This window comes from Ambystoma mexicanum, chromosome 4p, assembly GCF_040938575.1.
Source record: "Ambystoma mexicanum isolate Mex_15411 chromosome 4p, UKY_AmexF1_1, whole genome shotgun sequence".
NCBI classification, from domain to species: Eukaryota; Metazoa; Chordata; class Amphibia; order Caudata; family Ambystomatidae; genus Ambystoma; species Ambystoma mexicanum.
In genome coordinates, this window is record NC_090927.1 from 815,568,292 (window position 1) to 815,591,078 (window position 22,787).

General features: G+C 46.0%; 1 protein-coding gene across 5 annotated transcripts in view; it reads left to right on the forward strand.

Annotated features, from left to right (window-relative positions):
• Window positions 1-22,787, forward strand: part of ORC3 (origin recognition complex subunit 3) — an 876,882-nt gene that overhangs the window by 215,647 nt on the left and 638,448 nt on the right. For all 5 annotated transcript variants that reach the window (XM_069606386.1, XM_069606387.1, XM_069606390.1 and 2 more), the window contains one exon: window positions 11,965-12,078. In XM_069606386.1, the coding sequence (XP_069462487.1) occupies window positions 11,965-12,078 (114 nt within the window). The remainder of the gene's footprint in view (window positions 1-11,964; window positions 12,079-22,787) is intronic.

Below are 22,787 nucleotides of genomic sequence, written 5' to 3' on the forward strand. Positions count from 1 at the left end.
GTGTGTAGCCTGCCATTGTAAGGGTGCATGATCGTTGAACACTGTAAAACGGCAACCCACCAAGTAGTACCTTAGAGTTTCGATTGTCCATTTAATCGCCAGACACTCTTCTTCAATGATTGAATACCCCACTTCATGCGGTAACAACTTGCAGCTGATAAAAACCACTGGGGATAACTCCTCTGATCCTTGAGAAAGGGCGGCACCCAATCCAGATCCTGAGGCATCAGTTTGTAAAAAGAAGTGTTTCTCAAAGTCTGGGCATTGTAAAATGGGATGTGCGGATATTATCATTTTTAGGTCGTGGAAAGCGTTCAGTGCTTTTTTGTCATTTAGTATGTCTCCGATGTAGGTTGAATTGAGGGCGTCTGTCAAAGGGTTGGCAGAGGTGGAAAACAGCAGGATGAACCTTCAGTAATATCTGATGAACCCCAGGAAAGCATGTAACTGTTTCTTATTGCTTGGCATAGGTAGTTTTAATATTGTATCTACTTTGTCTAGTTAGGGTTTGATGACCCCACCACCCACCAGGTAACCAAGTTACTGAGTCTGGTTGGCTGCTAGTATGGTCTTTTTAGGGTTGATTTTGAGTCCGGCCTCCTGAAGTGCTTCTATTACTTTACTTAGGTGTTCTAGGTGTTCCTACCAGGTCTTACTGTACACAATGATATAATCCAGGTAAAATAAACTGTATTGTATGTGTGGCGCTCGTACCCGATTCATCAGTGATTGAAAAGCTGCTGGTGCCCCATGTAAGCCGAACGGCTTAACAGTATGGTGTGGAGAATGCTGTTTTTATTTTGTCTTCTTGGCGAAGTGGGATCTGCCAGTATCCCTTAGTGAGGTCAATTGTGCTAATGAATTGTGCTGAACCAAGTTGCTCGAGTAGCTCGTCAATGCGGGGCATAGGGTAAGCTTGGTTCGTGGAAATAACATTTAGCTTCGATAGTCCATAAAGAACCTAGTACTTCCATCCGGCTTTGGGACAAGGACGATGGGGGAGGACCAGTGGCTGGTGGAGGGTTCTTTTACTCCTAAGTGTAACATCTCATCTACTTACACCAGAATAGCTGTTCTTTTGGATTCTGGAAGCCGACAAGGCTGGACTCTTACTGTTTGCTCAGGTTCCGTGTCATCCTGTATTCTGTCAGGGATGTCCTTCTGGGGTAAAATGAGATCACGTTCCTTAGGGAGCTGAGATGTGTCCCCAGTTCCTCTTTCTCGCTCGGGCTGAGTTGAGTTCCCCACTGTACCGCACTGAAAGTGTTCTCTTCTTTCAAAGTGATGACCCTTATGTGTTGGGAGCTAGTGTCGGGCTCCTTCCACTCCTTGAGGAGATTTATATGGTAGTTTTTGATTTTTCTCTCTCCTGTCTGGCTGTTCTACCAAGTAATTCACAGGCCCGAGTACCGCCGCTATTTTATAAGGACCCCTCCACTGAGCCAACATTTTGTTCTGTGTTGTGGGTAACAACACTAGTACCTTGTCGCCCACCTTAAAAGTGCGTACTTGTGTTTTCTTATTGTGATGTTTTTCTTGTGCCAATTGTGATCTTCTTGATTGTCTAAATTGAGAGAATTGGCTAGAGACAGACAAGACCGTAGCTCTATTACATAGTCGGTGAGGTGAGTCGTCACTTCCTGCTCCTCCCACTCGCTTTTGGCTATGTCCAGGGCAGTTCTGGGCCTGTGTCCAAACAATAGTTTGAAAGGCGAAAACCGAGTCGAAGACTGCTGGGCATCTCTCAGTACCATGAGCACCCATGGCACTGCCCTGTCCCAGTCTTTTCCGGTCAGAGCCGTGACCTTCTTAAGCAGCTGTTTGATCGTTTTGTTATAACGCTCCACCAGGCCGTCTTTTTGGGGTGGTAAATGGAGGTGCGTATCTGTTTTATGTGTAGCTGCTGACCGACTCTGCGCATCACCCCAGAAACGAAGTTCCTGCCTTGGTCCGTTACGATTTCTACCGGTATTCCCACTCTGGCAAAGAAAGGCACCAACTGATTGCACACTTGTGTAGCACTAATCCCCCTCATTGGGAATGCCTCAGGGTATGTGGTGGCATAATCCACCACAACCAGTAGATATTCGTGACCGTGGCTATTTGGTTCTAAGGGACTGACTATATCCATCCCAATTCTGAAGAATGGTTCTTTAATTAGTGGCATGGGGTTCAGGGGAGCGTGTGTGGGCTTTACTCAGGTGGATTTCTGGCATGTAGCACACTCTTCACAATACTTGGCGACTTCCCGATACACCACCGTCCAGTAAAATCTCTTCAGGATCTTTTCAAGTGTTTTCTCCCTGGCCATATGTCCCCCTGTCACATCATCATGAGCCAGCTTGATGATTGTATTTCGGAAACTTGCTGGTACCAACAATTGTTCCACTTCCTGCTTTGCTTGGTCTATGTTATCTCTATACAGGAGTCCCTTGAATAGCCTACTACCCGTCTCAGGATCGTCAACAGCTTGTTCTCTAGCGCCGCTTAAAGTTGGGTCTGTTAGGGTTTCATTTCTGACTGTCACTTTCTTATCCTCCGGAATCCAATCAACAAGGCCACTAAATCGTTCAGTCCATTTCTATTTCTCGTCTCTTACTTCTCTTCTGCTCTTCTTTGGCGCCCTATAGGTTACGTCTCTAATATCCGACTGGGCAATCGGTGCAACTTTTAACCAGTCTGTATCTTTAACCCACTCTTGGGAGGTGGGCAAGTCTGTTCCACTTAATACAGGGGCGGGCAGATGAGGCATTATGGCAACCTTCATTCGGGAACTGACCCTGTTAACTTCTAAGGTAACCTGTTTTGATGGGTATGGTTTTGTATCTCCATGCACACATTTAACTGGTATCATGTGTTCTCCCCTCATCCCCACTTACTTCCGGTCTGATGGCCGTCTGCTCACTTCCGCTGTCCAGAAGTCCTTGCTTCGGGATCCCATCGACTCGGACCTCTACCATGTATGGCTCTCGACTCCGTCGGAACTCACAAGTTTGGACATATCCTATTTCCATGGGTTTGGATTTCGGTTTTCTGGGACAGAATTTGGCAATGTGCCCCCACTCTCCGCAGTCAAAGCATTGTGGCTGTCTGTTGGGGATGGGCCACTTAGCCCCTCTGGAATCCGTTAGCGGGACTTTGGTTTCGGCTGTGATTGTAGCTCAGGAAGGAACTGTCTTGTTAGGTTCCATAGGAGCAATCCAGGTACTTCCTGCTTTCTGGAAAGCCGTGGCAATGTCATTGGCTTCGGCCAATGTTGGTCTATGATGCTGGCTCACCCAACGTTGCATTGCTGTAGCAAGTGCTTCTGCAAACTGTTCTAGTTTGACCTTCTCAGTTATGTCCTGTATATAGCAGGTAGCGGGCTTTAGCCACTTGTCTGTTAGGTCGTCTACTCTATAATACAGCTGCCTCGGGGCTTCTCCATTGCGCAACCGTGTTTCCCGGAGTTTTTGTCAATATGCCTCTTCGATTCTCATCCTCTCCAGAATGGTTCTCTTTATGTCCGCATATGATGTCTCACCATTAGGGTTTGCGGCCTGGTAGGCCCCTTGCATGGAACCGGTCAGCCATGGACCGATGAAGTGCCCCCATTTCGCCACAGGCCACTGGGAATTCCTTGCGACCATTTCAAATTTGGTAAAGAAGTATCCTGGGTCATCTCCTGGCTGATACTTCTGCAACACATTGGTTGGTGCTAGAGTTGGTCCTCTCGAGGCAACCACAGCTTCAGTGACCTGTTTTAGGGCATCTTGGGTTGCTTCTTGGAGCTGTATGGCTTGCTGCAGAGTTTGTCTATCAGCTTGGGCTGGGTGACTGTGCACCTGAATAAGTTGCTCCAGCTGCTGTTGCCTGTCTGCCAAAGCCTTAATTCTACTTTCCATTGCGTGTTTCTGGATCCCACTCTTGACACCAAAATATGTGACAAAGAGGCTGGTAGACTGGAATTGTAACCAAAATTGCAGTCTTTATTGACTTGAAATGGAAAGAAGCTGAAAAACAAAACACAAAAAACAAGATGCTTAAACAGAAGCCCTCTTCTGTTTTCTTCCAGACTTAAATTAGTCCTCTGCACACAGTTTCTGCTGTGGAACGATGTAAGGGAGTATCTGCTGTCTCCGGCTGCTAATCCTCGTACGCCCACATGTGTTCCGCAGCTCTCTCCTCCACGTCCGTCTTGTTCTGCAACAAAGTGGAGAATAATCTGTAAGTCCTACTTTGATGTCAGGTTTATATGGGGAATGCTTAATTAACCAATCGGGAGCAAGTAAGTCCGGAAGGCTAAAAAAACCCACCCAACCTCAGCCCCCTTCTTTCTGAACCGAAGGCGTCCATAATGCCTATCCGCTACTTTCTCCATGCGTGATGCCACTGTCCGCAACGTCCATCTTTATTACTCGGTCCATATAACACAGGTTAGTTGGGAGGGTTGGGGACATTGAGACTGTGGTTTTCTGCATCTCTCCTTTTCGACTCCCGGGCGTTCGGAGCACACTGGTATACCGGCGTTCCGGGCCTTTCGGATCCTCGTGTATATTGTTCCTAGGACTGTGTACCGTGGGTACCTGCTCCGTGACGGCTTCATCCCCATAGTCTACGTCGGTCCAGGTCGTATTGCGGCCCCACCATTGTTTTGGGTTAATTGTACCCAAGAGACGCGGTTCGTTTGTAGCCCTGCTGGTTCAGTGCTGCAGGTCCTTTATGTTAGGTGAGTTGTCCGATGCCCCGTTAGTAAAACGCTGGGGCTCGTCTACTGGTCCCTTGAGCCGGTGGCTCTTACAAACAACAACTTCATTAGTCTTCTATGGTATCAAAAATGTTAGTACCTTTCAGGCAATAGACCATTCACATTAATCCACATTAGGACTGTTCTGCAAACGATGCTCATCTCCCCCTGGATAGCTCATTCCAGAAGGGCAGCCTGTTTGCCACCTTTCTTTCCCTTCTGCTTAAATAATTACACAGTAGCTAGGCTACAGTCTTTTCCTATTCCCATCTTGGCTTTGGCAATGTGAGTTTAGATCAGGCATATTCTTCTCCACATATGAGCATCGTCTCCTACAACCCTTGTGATTCACATTGCTTCCCTTTGGCTTTTGGGAATGCTTGGTGATCTCAAATTGCCCAGGTGTAGCTTTCTTTTAGCTTTGGCATTTCTTGCATGCCTTAATTCTTAAAGGAATAGTGCTCTCAAAAATATGATTGCCTTAAAAAATGGCCCATAAACAAAAATATAAAAAAATATTATTAAACAAAATCCCTATGTAAAGTTTTGAGCATATGAAGCTCAAACTCAAAATTTGAAGCACTAGGAGGCATCCATTTTGTGAAATGGATGCCTCCTGTGCTTGTGTTAATTACTGCCCTTGCGGCACTAATGAAGCAAAAGCCAGCCAGCTGTAATAAACAAAAGCTACCACTGGGTGGCTTTTGCTTCATTGGGGCCGGAGACCAGAGAATGCAGGCAGGAAAGCTGCATCTAGGTAAGTGCTTTATTCTATTTTTAAATGAACACTAGCTGTGGTTTTCTTTCTAAGTTTTCCAGGCTTGAGGAGCCCGGAAAACTTAGAAAGAAAACCGCTGCTTTTAAAATGTTGTATTTATGTTTGCGGTGGCTTCAGCTTTGAGCCTCCTGTGCTTCAAGCTGAAGCTACGGCAAACAGAAATAGAACGTTGTTGTATTTAAAAACGCTTCAGTATTCTTTCTAAGTTTCTCGTGCTCCTCCGAGCCAGAGTAGCCCGAGAAACTTAGAAAGAAAACCGCAGCATTTTTAAATACAACCGCGTTGTATTTCTGCCTGCAGCAGCTTTCACTTTGCGTCTCCTGGAGTCCCCTGAGGGAGCCCAGGAGACTAAAAAGGGAAAGCCGCAGCAGGCAGAAACAACACGGTTGTGTTTCTAAATGCTGCAGTTTTTCTCACTATGCCAGCTTTCGTTTGGAGTCTCCTGGGGTCCTCCAACCCCGGGGAGCCCAGGAGACTCCAAGCGAAAGCCGCCACAGTGAGAAATACAGCGTTGTTGTATTTGTAAATGCTGCAGTATTTACAAATACAAGAACGTTGTTATTCTGACTGCGACGGCTTTCGCTTGGACTCTCCTGGGCTCCCCCATGTTGGGGGAGCCCAGGAGACTCCACGCGAAAGCTGCCGCAGTCAGAAATACAACGTTCTTGTATGTATGATTTCCATGGTTTTCCAACCAAGGCAATCACAAATACAACAAGGTTGTATTTGTAATTGCCGCTTTTGTTTTTTGCCTTCATTTTACGTTTTCTGTGCTTGCCTGGGCTTGGGGAGCATTGAAAACGTAAAATGAAAGTGAAGGCACTGGCAGCCTCCTCAGCTCATGCAGCTCTGCTCTGGCTGCAGTCAGCAAAAGCTCCCGCTCCCAGTAGGGGGCTTTTGCTGCTTGTTTAGGGCCGCCAGGCCAGGAGCTGAGAAGCTGCCTGAAATGGCAAAATGGATGCTCCATGTAAACGCTTTGAGCCTTGTTTGCTCGAAAGTTTACATAGGAACTTTCATAAAAAATGTTAAATGTATGTTTTGGATTGTTGCCCACCTTTCAAGGCAATAATATTTTTGAGCGCACTATTCCTTTAATGTTTCCCCATTGGGTTGTGGGGATCTCCACAAACTCACAAAAGGAACATCACAGCTACTTTGTTTATTAACCTGCACCTCTGTGGTTTCGTTTTCTGATAGTTAGATATTCAATAGTAGTGCTTCTATCATTTACACGCAAACAATGCAGCTGACCTGGCACACCCCAGCAGCCCCCAAGCGCTGCGGTACCACCTGCAAGTGGGGAACTCGCTGGGTAAGTCGCTCTTGCGCCGTGTTCGCTGGCTGTTAGCTTCTGTGGCTGTCCTGGACTTGGCAAACAGTTCCTTGTTGTTCGCTCTCGCTGCTGCCGCACCAACTCAGAGCTTCCCAAGCTCCTACGAGTCTCCTACACTGGAGATCTCTCGTTTTCCATCACACCGACTTTCTGCTGCACAACCTCTGCAAGGGGGATAAGTAGAGGCAGCAACCCTCTCTTGACCCTCAGTGGTCCCTGCGTCTTCTCTCTCTCTTAATCCCATCTCCACCTGCAGACACGGCCTGCACAGCATACAATGCTTCCTCTGCTTTGGCCTCTCTGGCTTCGCCAGCTTCTCTAGCTTCTCCAGTTTCTACAGCTTCTATAGCTTCTCCAGCTGTTCTAGTTTCTCTATCTTCTGCACCTTCTTTAGCTTTTCCGGCTTCTCTACAGTCTGCACCTGTGGGGGCCATTTAAACCACCCAATCTCCCTTAGGTGTGGACGATCTCCACTAATTGATTACTACAGTTTTGTTCCTCTGCATCCCTCTTCCTCGTCCCAGTACTAGGGCAATTATGGGACGAAGTCCCGAACCACAAAGTTAGTTTAACTATTTCCATACTCAGGTTTTGGTCTCTATTTCTTATAACCTTTACTATGGGAATGTTCTGCGAATCAGTCATCAGACTGCTTTGTAAAGAGGAATATAGATCTTTAGAGGAAATGTTAACATTCACAAACCTCCTTCTCTTATACTTTCAGGATTTATGGACATTTTCAATTGTCTAGTTCTCTGAATTTGAGAAAAATTCATTATGTTTTATTCATACAAGCCATGATATATTGTGGGGGTGTAAACCTGTCTCCTTCTAAAAGAAGGCAAATACCCGGTCTCATCCCATGGATTCTTCTCACCTCCTTGAGCCTTTTCTTCTCCCCCAGGTGATGCTCCCGCAGAGCACCACCCCCAAGGTCAGTATCAGGAAGTGTTTGCCTTTCTCAGGCCACCTGAGAGGAGACTTAGGCAGGGATTCAGTGAGGGATCCACAGGGTTCATCACAATATATTATCATTGAACAGTTCGCTGATATTAACATCTGCACATCTTAAGTTTAAAAGAAATAAAAACCCTTGAACCTTTTCTTGAAGTCTGGGTATTTCTAAGGCCCACTGTAACAACAGGCAGCATCATGGCGCTAACTATCTGAAGTAACCGCAGCTAAACTTAGAATGTAGAAAATGTATAGTTTTAATTTTGTTCTGTAGGGAAGGACATTGGTATGTGTCTCTGCTCATTTGGGAGACCAGTGCATTTAATTGGTTATAGGTACAGGAAGGCTCGGCCTCTGGTGCCATTTATTTTTGTTTTTAGATATTGTAACTTGGAAAGTGCTAGATAAGGAATGGAATACTAGATCAGTGGGGGATAAATGGCTGAAAGTGGTTGCAATTGAGAAAGGTGCATTGCGGGGATGAAAACAATGTAATTGATGAGCAGGAGCTGCAAAGCAGCTTCTGGATGTCGGGCATCACCCAATAATCTGGGTCTGTCTCAGGGTACTGAGTAGCTACTGTGTTGTGTGCCACACAGTTACATTCCAAATGAGATGCAAACTAATCTTTTGTCCATTATACTTTTCTTCTATTATTTGACTCTTTATTGTTTTTGTATATTAAAAAGACTACAATCAAGTAACCCATTTCAATTCCGTTGTGATACAGGTGTAGGGGACGGCCCTAAACAAATAAGTGTTCCTCTGTCATACCCATAGTCTAGCAGTACACCATTCCCACAGGTGAGATAAGGGGCCATACGGCTTGTCTCATATCGCTGCCACTACAGTTATGTGCCTCAGTGACCACAGTGTCAGTAGTGCTCACATGCCATTACAGTACAGGTGTCCAGTTCAGTTTCCTGGTAATATATTACTCCACTAGACCCTACTAAGTAGCCCTAGCCCTCAATGTCTTCAGGATGTGTCCTATTGCTTCTTAATACACATTCCCAATGCTCCTTTATGAACATTCCCAAATGCATAGTTAATGGCACATAGATATGTGTATTAGGCACCACATTTCACAGGAACTCCAAAGAAGCTCCTGGTAGCTGTTGGTATAGTTCTAATCGGGCTCTTCTGGGCTACAAGCAGTAGCTATGTAGCTTCTACCATTCTGATGCTAGTACTGCCACGTATAGGTCTGTGAACTATGCAGATTATTTTCAAGATAACCTTTAGGAAGCCAGAAGAGCAACTTCTGAATTTCTGTACTTTCCTTGTAGTGTGGGTGATTAAGGATAATCTTATCTGCAGGTGCATGGACCTCTTGTAATCTTGCAATGTGTTATTTTGGGAGTCCCATATATATGCTATTGATCAATCCTATATATCTACTCCATCACCCTCTGTTTGGGTCCTTAGTCTGACCCAGGTACTTCTGGGTATGGCTGGGTTCCACTATTTGTACATTGCAGGTGTCTTGACTGCAATGTTCGAGGCATAGCACCAAGGCTTGTCCCACCCGATCTTATAGAATCTGTCACCCCTGCATCCGTAGAGGAACCGGTACTTGAGCTTGACCACAAGCAATCCTCCTTCTCCAGTCACCAATGAGCAGGGGTGCAACTAGACTGAAACATTTGGATGGTGGTGTTAATGCTTCAAATGGTTGGGAGGGGCTACCTTTAGAGACTTTTTGGGGGAAGGTAAAACTTATTTGCATGGAGTCTGTCGAGATGGATTTCTAGAATCTAGCCTGGTAGACAGATTTTAGGAGGTAGCCCTAGTTTTAGTGAATAATGGAGTTCTGAACGGTTAGCTAAAGCCCAATCAAGGTAAACATGGAGCGCAGTGAAGGCTATTCTCCGGAGTGTGAGTGGGGTCAGGGGTTCACAATGACCCCCACACAGTGAAGTACATCATTTTAATTTAAACAGTAATGTATAAAAAATATAATATTTATTCTAGGGCTTAAACACACACTAAAAATTAAACACTCAGGTGATGTTATCGCACAATACTCAATAATAAACAGATACATTCACTATAGGCTTTTTTTAAAAAAAAAATCATTAAATGACTTAAATCAGCAAAGGAGGTAAATAAAGTGATGCAGTAAAGCTGGAACCAAGTCACAAGTGATATTTCCTAACTTCAGCAGCCCAATCCCAAAGAAGAATGGAGCCTTGTGTCCAAAAGTCACAGGAGCCCCAAATCTTCTCCCCAGAATGTATCTGTAGCAGGTAAATTACTTGTGTTAGTGATTATTCAAAAGAAGAGATGCAGCAAGATCACTAGGGAAGTAAAATGTGTCTTTATCTTTCAGATGGTACTACCCAGGTTCGACGACCAAAAGGTAGTGGAATGGAATGGTAGGATGCATAGAGACTTGTTCTCAATGTTATCCTATGGAAGGTAGGGGGGGAGACTAATGCTTTGCGTTTGCTTACGCCCCTGACTCCAATTTTTCCATAAGACTTGATGGGTCAACTGTGGATCGCTGGTGGTTGGATTTTCCGGCGTTGGTTCCGGTGAGAGGTGCCCATGAGCTGCGGGTGCAAGAATTCTTCCGGTCAGGTCCAGGAGCAGAGTGCAACCCTTGGCGATGGAGAAATGCAAGATTCGCCAATGCAGCCCTCTTCGGGATACTTTACACGGTGGGGGAAGGCAAGTTCCAGCGAGGGCCACTGCACACCGTCGACGGCAGGCATACTTCCAGGCCTGGTTGTAGAAGTCCTATCAGGGCAGGATCCCTTGCGTCTGGGAGGCTGAAATTCGTCAGGAAGTCGACTTGTACCACAAGCTGGTGACCACTAAAGTTGCGGGTGCAAACGCGGAACGGCAACAGTTATAGCGAGGTAGCCCACTTATGAGCTGGACAATCCACTGGGTGGTCCAGGGACACTTCCGAAGGCTCAGGATGGCTGGATCCTCGAACACAATCGAGACTGGTTGGTCCCAGCAGTTCAGGGGTTGAAGCACCGCACAGAGCCTTCGCAGATCAGGTAGTCCACCAGGGCTTCACTGGGCCAGACACAGGAGGGAGTCTTCTTTGGATCTTCAGTTGGCTGTTTTACGAGGGATTCTTGGCTTCAAGGTTGATCAAAAGAATTGGCTGCAGAAGTCCTCTTCTTATCTAAAATCCAGCCTGGAAACAAGTTCAAGCACACCATTGGTAAGGATCTGCACCATTCAAACAGCCAGTCGTTGTCCAATGAGAGCCAACTATTGGGTTCACTCATGCCCCACACCCAGACTCTCTGACACCACAGATGTGAAGTGGGACCAGACGGTACCGCCCACTTTCTGGGAGAGAGACACAACACACACACCACCCCTTCCTGGGCAAGTGCTTGACCTTGTATTGGATTTCCTGACCTGGCGAGGGGGGCGAGGGGGCCGGGGGGCCGGGGGGGTAAGAAGGCCAAACTTCAATATGCCAAAGAACAAATGCAAATCTTGTGGCGTGGCTACAGTAGACCTACGCGGTAAACACAAATGTGCACGCTAGAAATAACACAACAATTGTAAAAATATATAACCAAAAATCCCAAGTGTAAAAGTATCCCCATTGCACTGGATTGTAAGATGCTGTGTTCAAAAGTTACAAAAGATAAAAGGGGAAACACAGTTTCCCAGTACTAATAGTCTGAAGGACTGATCAGTTTCACCATAAGAAATGAGGAAAAGGCAGTGGATGTGACGATGAAGGTTTTGATTCCCCTACAAAAGTTTTGAACACAAACCAAAATGATTGGGGGTCCATAGAAACTATGGAAGGAGCTCTGCCAAGAGTGAAATCTTTTTCTAACAGGGTCCCCTTCCTGATCTTCGCCAATGAATGTTTGTGGGAAATGGTATTGCATTAGCAGAAAATGATGCAATTTAAAGCAAATTGGGTGCAGAAACATGATGGGATTTAAAGACAAAATGTAGATTTATATTGGTACCTGCCAGCATGGTAATGCTGTTGTTTTTCCAGAGTGTGAATTCTATATTTCAGATGTGTTTTCAGAACTGCTATATTCAGAAAGTTGTTGTAGAGCTGTTGAAATTTGTTTTCAAACATAATTGTGCACCAACCAAATTTCCATTTAACAGTGACATTATGAATAAGGTATATAGTTTAGTTCTCAGTATAACTTTATTTTTTTTTTCTTCCTCTAGCTCCTTCTGACAACACAGTTCCCTTTTAAATTGAGTGGAAAAGTTCTACAGGTTCTCATCAGCATCTTTCTCTATCACGATTTCTCAGTCCATAATTTCATCAAAGGACTCCAGGTAGGGTGATATGTTCATTTCCATTGCCCCCCCAATTCTTACTCTCCATTGCACTGTCCTCGACTACTTGCGATTCATTTCTGATCCAGTACCTCCCCATCCTTTCTTATATGCTCCAATTAAGAAATTGGGTTGCTACACCAAGACCCCTTAATGTTATAGAAATATTCTCATACACAACTGTGACAATATGTTGATTTGTGACGTGAAGATCTTGCCACGCTCTTGTACCTGTTGAGATTTGTTTTGTTCAGAAAGTTAAGTAATTTTAGACAAATTTCTGACATCAGTTTAATTTGCTGTTCTTGAGCTGAGTAAGCTATAAAGATAAAACAAAAATGACTCTGCATCGTTGTTGTTTGAAGATTAGAACTGTCCTAAAACAAATTTAAATAACGCTTTGAAGGGGATATGAAGCTTCAAGTTATCCTTTTTTTAGTAGGAACAAGTGATGTGAAGGCATCTGGAATCATTGTGATCTAATGTGCGTCAACATAATTCCAGATGACTAGCGCATGACTCAAGACATGGATTGTTAGCCCAGTTGAACAGATAATCTGAGACTGAGTACTGTTCTTGCTCCTGCACCTTCTCTGCTTGCAGCTATTAAGCCACTGTAATTCCATGTCGTTATTTGCAACCTCTGTTATGCCTCTGTGCGCTGCCTAGTGAGCATCTGTAATGCACCTCATCTCCACTGATTTGAGATTCGAATAGTCCCATATTCTTGATGGGAACCCTCTTTATTCTAAAATAAAACTGGCTATTCGAAATGATTAAAAGATTCAATTGTGGGAGAAGACTGGTTATGGCAGGCTGCAAGCCAAGGTGGCCACCTAAACTGATAGTTCCTGCAATCTTGGCAACAACCCAGGCAAAAATATGAATACTGGGTTGCAAAAACAGACTCTCCCCTTAGTGCATCGATTAAGATTCTGAGAGCCGGAGAAACTGGGGCTGTGTAATTTGTGGACTCCACCCAATCTGAAACATGTTGGCCGACACCTGTTCAGTCGATCAGCCCACTTTAAATGGTGAGATCTGCTGTGCAGCAACATTGCAGGCAGTGGGTGAACATTTGGGCTTTTGGTTGTGACAAGATTGGGTAAGTCTGTTAGTTGCTGTGGAAAAATATACTACTCACTATTCCGGTGAAGCAATAACAAAACAGTGCCAACAACAGCACAAGAATTTGGCGCAAGTGAGAACCCCCTTGCTCCGTGCACCGTTCCCTTATCCCCAAAAGAACACATGCATTTCAATGGAAGGGGTGGTCCAAACAGGGCAAGGAATAATACTCCAATATTGCTTGAAGAGGACAAAGCCTCATTATACAAACCTTTGATACCAGCTGTGTTCCTTGATGTTAGTGTTTCACGGGAGGATAGCGTATCGTAATACTTTAAATGAAGGTGAACTCCTCAAAGATTTACACTCGCACCGATCCATGCGAGGACGCTCGCATTATGGCCTCTGTCTGCTAATGCCCTCTTTTCCTAAGAAAGCGAGAGCAAAAAACACACTTACATATGCCAATAGGAAAATGTGTCTGACATTCCTACACCCTAGGCGACTAGCCTTCATTACAAAGACATGCGCAGTAAAGTCTAAAGTCTCGCACAAGCAGGAAAACATTGCTTAAACATGGCAGTTTGCAGTATTTTTATTTTATTTATTTGTTAATTTCTATAGCGCACTTAAACCTGGGGTATCTGGGCGCATTACATGAGGTTACACATTAGAGTTACATGACAGAAAGTTACATAACCCATGCAAAGACAGATGTTATGGGTTATAGGCATTGTATATCATAAGTGAGATAGCAATGTTTTATGGCATCTTCTGAGTGAAGAGTCAGGTTTTCACATTTTTCCTGAAGCGCCAGAATGAAGGTTCTGCTCTTAGGGCTACAGGCAGGGAATTCCATAATTTAGCAGCTAGTACAGGAAAGATGTTACCTCCAGCTATTTGTAGATTGAATCTGGGGGCTTTGAGGCAATGGGTGTGTGAGGACCTAGTGGGTCGGTCAGATTGATTTCTTGTAAATTTGCATGCAAGGTATTCGGGAGCAGAGTTCAAAAGACATTTATGAGTGAGTGCTAGGGTTTTGAAGGCAATTCTGTCTTTGACTGTATCTGCTCAATATTATAATGCAGTAATGTGCAAGAGGAGTACATACATTTTCCAAATCCCAATCTTTGTCCCACAGTCCCCTCCTATGAGACGTTCGCTACAGTCTCATTACAAACATTGCTAGTGGAACAAACGTCACATCCTAGTATATCATAACAAATAGTCTCTTCGGTAGTATGATAGTAAAGCACTTGAACAGTTTGGGAACCTTCAGAACCGGTATTGCATATCCGATAATAGAGGCACTTACAAATCACTGACAGACAGGACAGACTTAGAATTATAACTAGTGATATAAGTAAAATCTGACCAATTGAGGAACCATGGGGTCCCATCAAACCTACAGTCCAAGACCCAAAGATCCAGGAAGCCCCCATACTCATGTGAAGGAGGCTTATATTGTGACGAATATGGGTGACGATATCAGTAATATTGCTTTCGTAACTTGGTATAAAAGTACAGCACTCGCTCTTCATGACTGCACAAACGCTGCCTTGAGAGGCCAGAACAATATCGAGAGCCAAATGATTCTGAAGTACCATAGTCTGAATGGCTACTTGTTTTCGTGATAATAGTCGGAGGATGCAGTGGCATTTGCAATATCCTCTACCAATCACAACTATTGAGTCAATCTCTATTTATTTTAATCCCATGGGCTGGCATCAAATATCCCACCCCCTCAACAAACTTTTCCCAGGTAGTGTTTCACCTAGCACAGGACTGAGCGGGAAACATTGGAGTGTGACACACTACAAGCAGAATATACCCCCATATAACAACTCCCTCCCTAATTAATGGATAACCAGGGATAAGCTTTGTCCCCACAGATGGTCAGTTCCAGAATATGTAGCGGACCCGGACTGGGAGAATATAAAATTACGTTCAAAGGCAAATCTGTTAATCACTACACTGAACTTGGTGGACAGGTAATGACATTTGCTAGTTCCCATGAACAAAGAACCTTTGTTAGTATACCATATGAGACCAATGGCTGGGGAGGATAGATGGAGAGCTGCTGGTTTAATGTGTACCTGATCCGGGGTGGGAAAATGTGGATGACCGATAACAACCAAATTAGACTGGGCATACCTTCATGGCCCTATGACTGGGCTACCAATTTGATATCCCGACAGACATCCCCCCCACTGAAAAGGGATGGGTGCAATAGGAAGCCTGGAATATAAATCGTGTGGCAAATGGGCACAAACCCAACAAGCGGTAAGGTTAAAGATGCAGGCATGCTGCCAGGAGAGGTGTGTATATATGGGTTTTCATTGTGAATTGTGGCAGGTCAGAAGGCGGACACGGACATGAGGATGGCATTTCCAACAATTATTTATTAAGGAGTAAGAATAAGGCCTCTTTCCCTATCGCTATGTGGGACTTCCCTACCTATGTAAATAACTAAGGTACTTGTCAGTCATCGGGAAATATCCAAAGGAATAATTCAGCTGTCCAAAACAACTACTAACTGACCCTACCCCTATTCTAACACACCAAGGTCAGGAGAATGGCTCCCTTCTCCTGGTGGTTGTTTCTTGTGTTTGTCTTCTTTTATCTGAAAATTGTATATTAACAAGAAAGTAGTCTCTGGTCACACCCTGTATCAATTCTTCTAAAACTCTTACAAGGCTTTTGCCTCTTCTTTAAAGGTGAAGGGGTTCCGAGTGGTCTTGTGAAGTAGTACTTCCTATTTGTACTTATAGTTCACACTTTTCCAGTTTGGTGTCTCTGGTGTCTTTTGTCTTATAGACTCCTTATCTTTGTTTCATAGAATTCTCTGTCTGAAATGTTCCACTCTGTGCTTCTTGAATGATGGAGTACTCCTCCCCCCCTCTTACTAGGGTAGTGTTGTGGTATGTGCTTTTCTTTCTGTGTAATTAGTACAGTTTAGGTTCATCAACTTTTCTTTCAACGTTTCATCATTTATACTGGGATGAGTATCTCAGATTACATACCTAGTCCTCAGTGTCCTCCTGTGCTCCCCGTTACCTCCAATATTGCAGGAGAAGGTCTCCAGAGCCTGTAATTGCCTGGGACCTTCTCTTCTGTTCGATTTCTCTCTCGGTTTGCTCTTGTTGTGTCCTCTTCTTTCCACACTCTCAGCGTCTCGGTATCCCTTCTGGCAATCAGACTGCTGGTTGACTCTTCAGCGTTGTGTTATCGGCATCGTTATGTGGGAAACCTGCCGACCACACCGTTCTCATGGTCACGCAACCACCGGGTATTTGTTTCCCGTTTTGTCGGCTACTCTGGATCTGCACCCGCTGGCTCTCCAGTGTTTGCTTCTCGCGCTCATAGCAGTCCTGAACGTCGCAGGCTGTGCGGCTCTCTAGCTCCACCTCCTTCATGTGTTGCGCTTCAAGGGGCTTGCCCTACCTGCATATGCTTTCCTCTCGTTCACCTTCATTCAGTGTGTACTCCTTCAACCTCCTCATTGCAGTTAATTGGAGGTTTTCCTTTAAAGGGATAGATTCTCTTTCTTGCTTATGATGATACAAATTAGCTTTCTCTTCAGCCCAGTCTTGGAATTTAATATGGTTTTGCACATCAAACAGCCCCACGTATGCCATCATGGGAAATGGCAGAGGGAGTTCCTCATTGGAATGGTAGTCTTTGTCCCAGAAGGAAGAGTCTCTCCCAGTGAGCTCCTCCTTGTCCAATCCCTTAGGGAGGGTCTTGGGAAGTTGGCTCACCTCCCTAGCCTAAACGGGGCGGCTGAGATGAATTCCCTCGAGCAGAGAACCCTGGGATGTGTAGAGCGACCATCATTCGCCTGGCGAGTGCTATGAAAAGTAGCGTCCCACTGAAACAAGAATATTTCAATATTCTAATAATAACAATCACAGAAAAGTAACCGGACATTCTGCACACCAGGTCCGCTCCTCGAATGTCCAAGTCATGAAATCAAATCGTACCCTCAGGACAAGCTTGCAGACAATAGTTTGATTTAGTTCCTCAAAGCAAGTAGAACTCGGCCCACAAGCAAAAGTAATCTGGTAGACCAGACCTCGAGTCCAGTTTTTATTCTCTGTGGAGGTGCAGCAAAGTAAGTATCAATGTTCCAAATCTCCACCTTGACTCAGGTGCTGGACAAAGAGATCTGTGGCCCACAGTTCTTTATCAAATGTTCCTCCTAAAAGTCCAATCTACAAATATCTATGATACCAGAGCCACACGAATAGAAAAGTCGTAACAAAAATAATGACCAAACAATGATGGCAACAAGGGCCATAACTTGCACATGCTGGTGAATCAACGGCAGTGGTCTCTACTCTTTGCCAGTGCACGCCACATCAGGGGGATACATTGTTGCAGAGGGGACAAAACCAAAGCCAATGACTTGGCCAGTTGCTACGTTGTGCAGAACTACTGGCTCTCTAGTACTCTTCCACGGGATCTTTTGCAGGTTGCATTGTGCAGTCCAGAATGGTCAAACACTGAAGAGGGTACATCAACAGTGAGGTCTGAATCAGAGTAGTTTCTTCCGGACCTTTGACTGCCTGATGAAGACTTTCCAATAGCTCCTGCAGAGACCTCACTGTGTGGAAGCGATTCAGAAGCTGCAGATTCTGATTCAGCATGTGAACATATTGACTGATTTGCCTTCACCTTCTGATACAGGCCACTCCATTCCAGCGTCATTGGAAGTGTCTCACATCGCCAAACGATCAGAGACTTTACTAATGGTGCTGTTGGTGGTCGCGGTAAAGATGGAGAAAAAGCTGAGGAAGATCGGTTGCCGCAGATGTGGTGCCATCTGCTGCGTCATCGACTTTGCGGCTATGCACTGCATGCATCCAGGCTGGTATGCTCGCGCACTTCACTGCGTAATTCGTGGTCCATATAACCTGGGAAGGACCACGCCACCTCGGCTGAAGCACAGATTTCCACTGGTGGACCTTCATCAGGACCCAGTGTCCTGGCTGTAGACGGTGACAAGATTCAGTAGCCGGTTCAGGCAAAGATTCGCAGACCTGGGTATGAAGAAATCAAACAGTTTTAATCAACATGAAACAATATTTAATGAAGGTTTCATCCTCGAAGGGTAGGTCTTGAATGTGGGGAACCGCTGGAGGTGCAGTTCCCATTCTCCTAGGACGGCCAGTGTGGAATTCATGAGCAGACAATTTGTGCTTACGCTAGGGGTTATTGTGCATGGCAAACAAAACCAGCGGCAATGCTTAGGACTATTTCAATCTTGTCTCTTTACACAATTTAGACAGCCTCAAATTAAGGTTGCCGTTCCAGCATTCTACATGCATGCTGGATCGAGGGTGAAAAACGCAATGGAACTGTTGGATTATTCCTAAAGCTTGGTTGCTGTCTATGCTGAGGGCCAATTCAAACCGAAGTATACATTCTGCTAACAACTTATCGGCCGCTGTGACAGAGTTGCTTTTCTACAAGGATATGCCTCCACACATCCACAGGGACTAAATAATATGTGCATGTTATAGAGGCAGGGAGCTGTATGAAATCCGTCTGCACATGAAAAAATTGCATTTCCAGTACAAGACATGCAGACAGTTTTGTAGGTACCACTCTCCCAAAATTATACGTTAAGCATATAACACCATTTTCACAATATCTCTGGGCCATAGCGGCTAAACCAGGAGCCATCCAGTCTCACTAACAAAGTAATCATGGCATTTTTACCTGAATGTGCCACGCCATGAGCTTCACGGACCAGATGGGGGAGAAGTACATTGCTGCCACCATGCGGCTTTCTGGGGAATGCAACAGGAGTCCAGTCCCAGCTTATAATTACGGTGAGTCCAGATCACATTTTCAGATTCTCTGGCTTGATCTTGAATAATTGGCAGACTGGAAAGGGAAAGGATAGGTAACCTTGGAACTGCAACACAGGCAAGAAATTCATTAGGAGCCAGCGGCCCCTTGAAGGCTGCTGAGTGAGCTGCCCTGTCAGCGAAAGCATTTCCTTGGGATGTGAATGGCTGTGAGGGATCAAGTCTCTTAAATGTCACTATGGCTATAGCTGCAGGAAGTAAAAATGTATTCATTAGAGCCGAGACATATTGTCCATTTAATATTGGGGTACCTGTAGAGATTAGATATTGCTGTTAACATCCAACGAATTCAGTTGGTGAACAGGTGCAAGTGGATCTAGGTCATGTGGCCTAAGCCCCGCCCACCTGCCAATCACTTTAAACTGTTGGTGCCTTCCTGTTTTGCCACCCTTTTGCCAATTTAAGCAGCCCTCCAGACTCTCTTCCTTTGTAGTTGGTGAGCAGGTGAAAGTGGCTCTAGGTCACGTGGCCTAGGCCCCATCCACCTTCTTAACCCTGCTTCTTCCTTTCTGTTCTTAACTCTTAGATCAGGGGCGTATCTCGCCTGGGCGTCCAAAGTGAAGGGAAATTCCTGTTTGGACTTGTTCGGGCCTGGAGTACTTAGGGCCTGAACCCCTGCTCAGAAAGCAGATAAACACGCACCGACATGTGTTTTCTCCCTCTGTCCCCACAGGCCACCATCAGCAAGCAACATGAACGACATCACCCCTCCTCTAAGGCATTGACTCTGCAATGCAGCAACCTCACCCACAAACCCATCAGCACCACTTCACTGTCCACAACACAGAGGTTGATACTTGCCAAAGTCTGCTCAGCTATCGCCCATGCAGCAGACATCGCCGATCTCATCACTACACACGACCTTGATGCCATCTTCTTCCCCGAGACCTGACTGACATCCTCCTCCACCCACATCCTAGACGTCCTTGTCCCTGATGGCTACAGCATCCAACACAGAGACCGACCGAACAAGACAGGCGGAGGCCTCGCAGTCATCCACAAGACCTTGTTGCCCTGCACCAGACTTGATGTCGACAACATTGGCTCCTTTTGAAGTCCTCGCTTGCCACTTCCCGCTCTCCCTGACGGACACAAGTCATCTTCCATCTCATCTACAGACCACCCAAACCCAACAACACCTTCATCAGAGACTTCACTGACCTGGTTACCACCATGTCCCTCGCACATGCCAGCATCTTACTAGTCGACTTCAAACTCCCCGGCAACAAGGCCACCAAACTAATGAAGGAAGCTCTCCTTGGCCTTCTCGATCCCATCAACCTTCGCACAGCACACAAAAGACCCAACACACGAGAAAGGTAACATCCTCAACCTAATAGGTCAAGCACTCCCAGTAGAAACCATCAGACAAACCTTCAGGTCCTTCAAGAACTTCCCGGTGGAAGACCTCATGGAAGCCCTCGCCAACCTCCACCTTACATGGACTGAACACCCCCAACTGAACTGAGACTCTCTACTGAAGCACTCACGCCACCCTCTCAGCCTCCATCGACAGACATGCGCTTCTGAAAAAACCACCTGCAAACCGAAACCGTCAGCACCCTGGTACACACAAGCATGAGTCATCAGGAAACAAGAGAAAACCTGGCACCGCTCCAGGACCGCATCTGACCTGGCGCTCCTCAAGGAACTCTGAGCAACCCACCGCACCAACAACTTATCAACATACCCAAGGCCTCCTACTACCAGAACCCCACAGCAGAAGTTAACAAAAGCTGAGCCCTCTTCAAAGTGGTCAAGCACTGCATCCACCCACTACTTGCCCCTGCCATACCACACTCCATAGAGAAATCCAGAGCCATCAATGCTTTCTTCATCGACAAGATCAGCATGATTCACCAGCACATAGACACCTCCGTATCCACAGTCCCACCTCACATCCCTCTTTGCAAAATCTCCACATCCTGGACAACATTCAAGACACTCGACAGGACTTGGTATAAAGCCTGGCCACCCTCAAAGCGACATTGTGAACAGATGACATCCTTCCAGCATCCATCCTCAAGACCATCCAAGCAGAAGCTCTCCTTCCCTACCTGGAGATCATCAACAGCTCCCTAACTCAAAGCACCTTCACATTGAACCTAAAAACAGGACAAATCCTCCCTCTACTAAAGAAACGCACTCTGGATCCCGACAACCTAGGTAACTATTGGCCCACCACCCATCGCCCAGCTTCTTCCCATCACCCATCACCCATCTTCCCTTCCTGCCTCCTAGGTAAGATCATCAAGAAAGCGGTACCTGCACAACTGCAGCAACACATCGACACCAACAATTTCCTCCAAACATACCAATTTGGATTCAGACCCAGATGCCCCACAGACACAGCAACCATTCAGGTGGTCGATGATGCCCGCCCTCAAGAGGCGACTATGAACACCCTACATCGGTGCATGGGGCGCATGCAACTTTGTCCTATGCTGGTTCAAGTCCTACCTCGCCAACCGCCAGCAGTTTGTTCAGATGGACTCTTCTAGATCGCCAATACTACCTGTCACCTGTGGAGTCCTGCAGGGTTCCATCTTCTCCCCACTGATCTTCAATCTATACATAGAGCCGCTGGGAGCCCTCTTACCCACACACGTCTACCAATATGCTGACAACACACAGCTATACCTCAATCTCGACTCCATCAAGGACATCCGTAGGCTCAAAACCTGCCTCTCGCTGATCCAGTCTTGGGTGTCTAGTGCATACTTGAAGCCCAACCCTTCCAAGACCAAATTCCTACTACTCGCCAACAACACTGAACACCTAGACATACAGACACCTCTCCTTCAAGACACACATAGCTAAGAAAACTCAGACATCTTGGTATCAGCTCTCCCTCCTGCAGAAAGTCAAGCTCTTCCACCATCCAGACAGCTTTAGATACACCGTTCAAGCACTGGTCTTATCCCACCTGGATGGGGGCAAAGCACTCCTCGAAGGCCTCCCGTTGTCCTCCCTTGTGCCCCTGAGAAGTGTCCTACGCGCAGCGGCATGCCTCATCAAGGGTCTTCGCAGATACAACCACATCACCCCCACCCTCATCAACCTTCACTGGCTCCTACTGCACACATGAATCACCTTCAAGTCTTGCTACTGTGAGAAACCTGAGGTTATTCCCACTTCCACTCCCCTTGGATCCTCTGCTTGGGTGACCAGGAAAAGGCCATCGCTCTTGGTTCCCGACCCTGGGGGTGGAGAAGCGATTGAGGATCACCTGGGTGGAGGGTCTTTGGGGATTGGGAGTAGGGTGCTCACAGGAGAGACATGGAATCCCCGTTTTCCTGTTAAGGGCCAACCAAACCCTCCCCCGACCTTTATGGGTTACTATAAAGCTATTCCCCACATGCGACACTTGACAGTGCTGGGACGAGGAAGAGGCGACTAAGATTAATGAACACTATAACATTTCACCACTTTAGTACTGGGACGAGGAAGATGCCTGTAAAGTGTGTGAGGGTCAGGCATGTCCCTTTAATTATGGTTGGGTAAGTCTTATTAGACATCCACACCTGCAGCCTGTCAAGGGGCTGCAGTGGCATAAAGGGAGACCAGTGTTGCAGAGAGAGGAGGAACAGGAATGCCTATGTGGGAGAGACCTGCAGGGGCCCTGACAGGAAGCAGCCATGGTAAGACTGGAGAAGGAGCCAGGACACCGGCATATATCCCAGAGGACTTGCTGGGCCCAGAACAAGTGAGCCATGGACTTGCCACAGATCTGGGAGCCTCCTTGACTGAGAGCAGGCAGCAGGA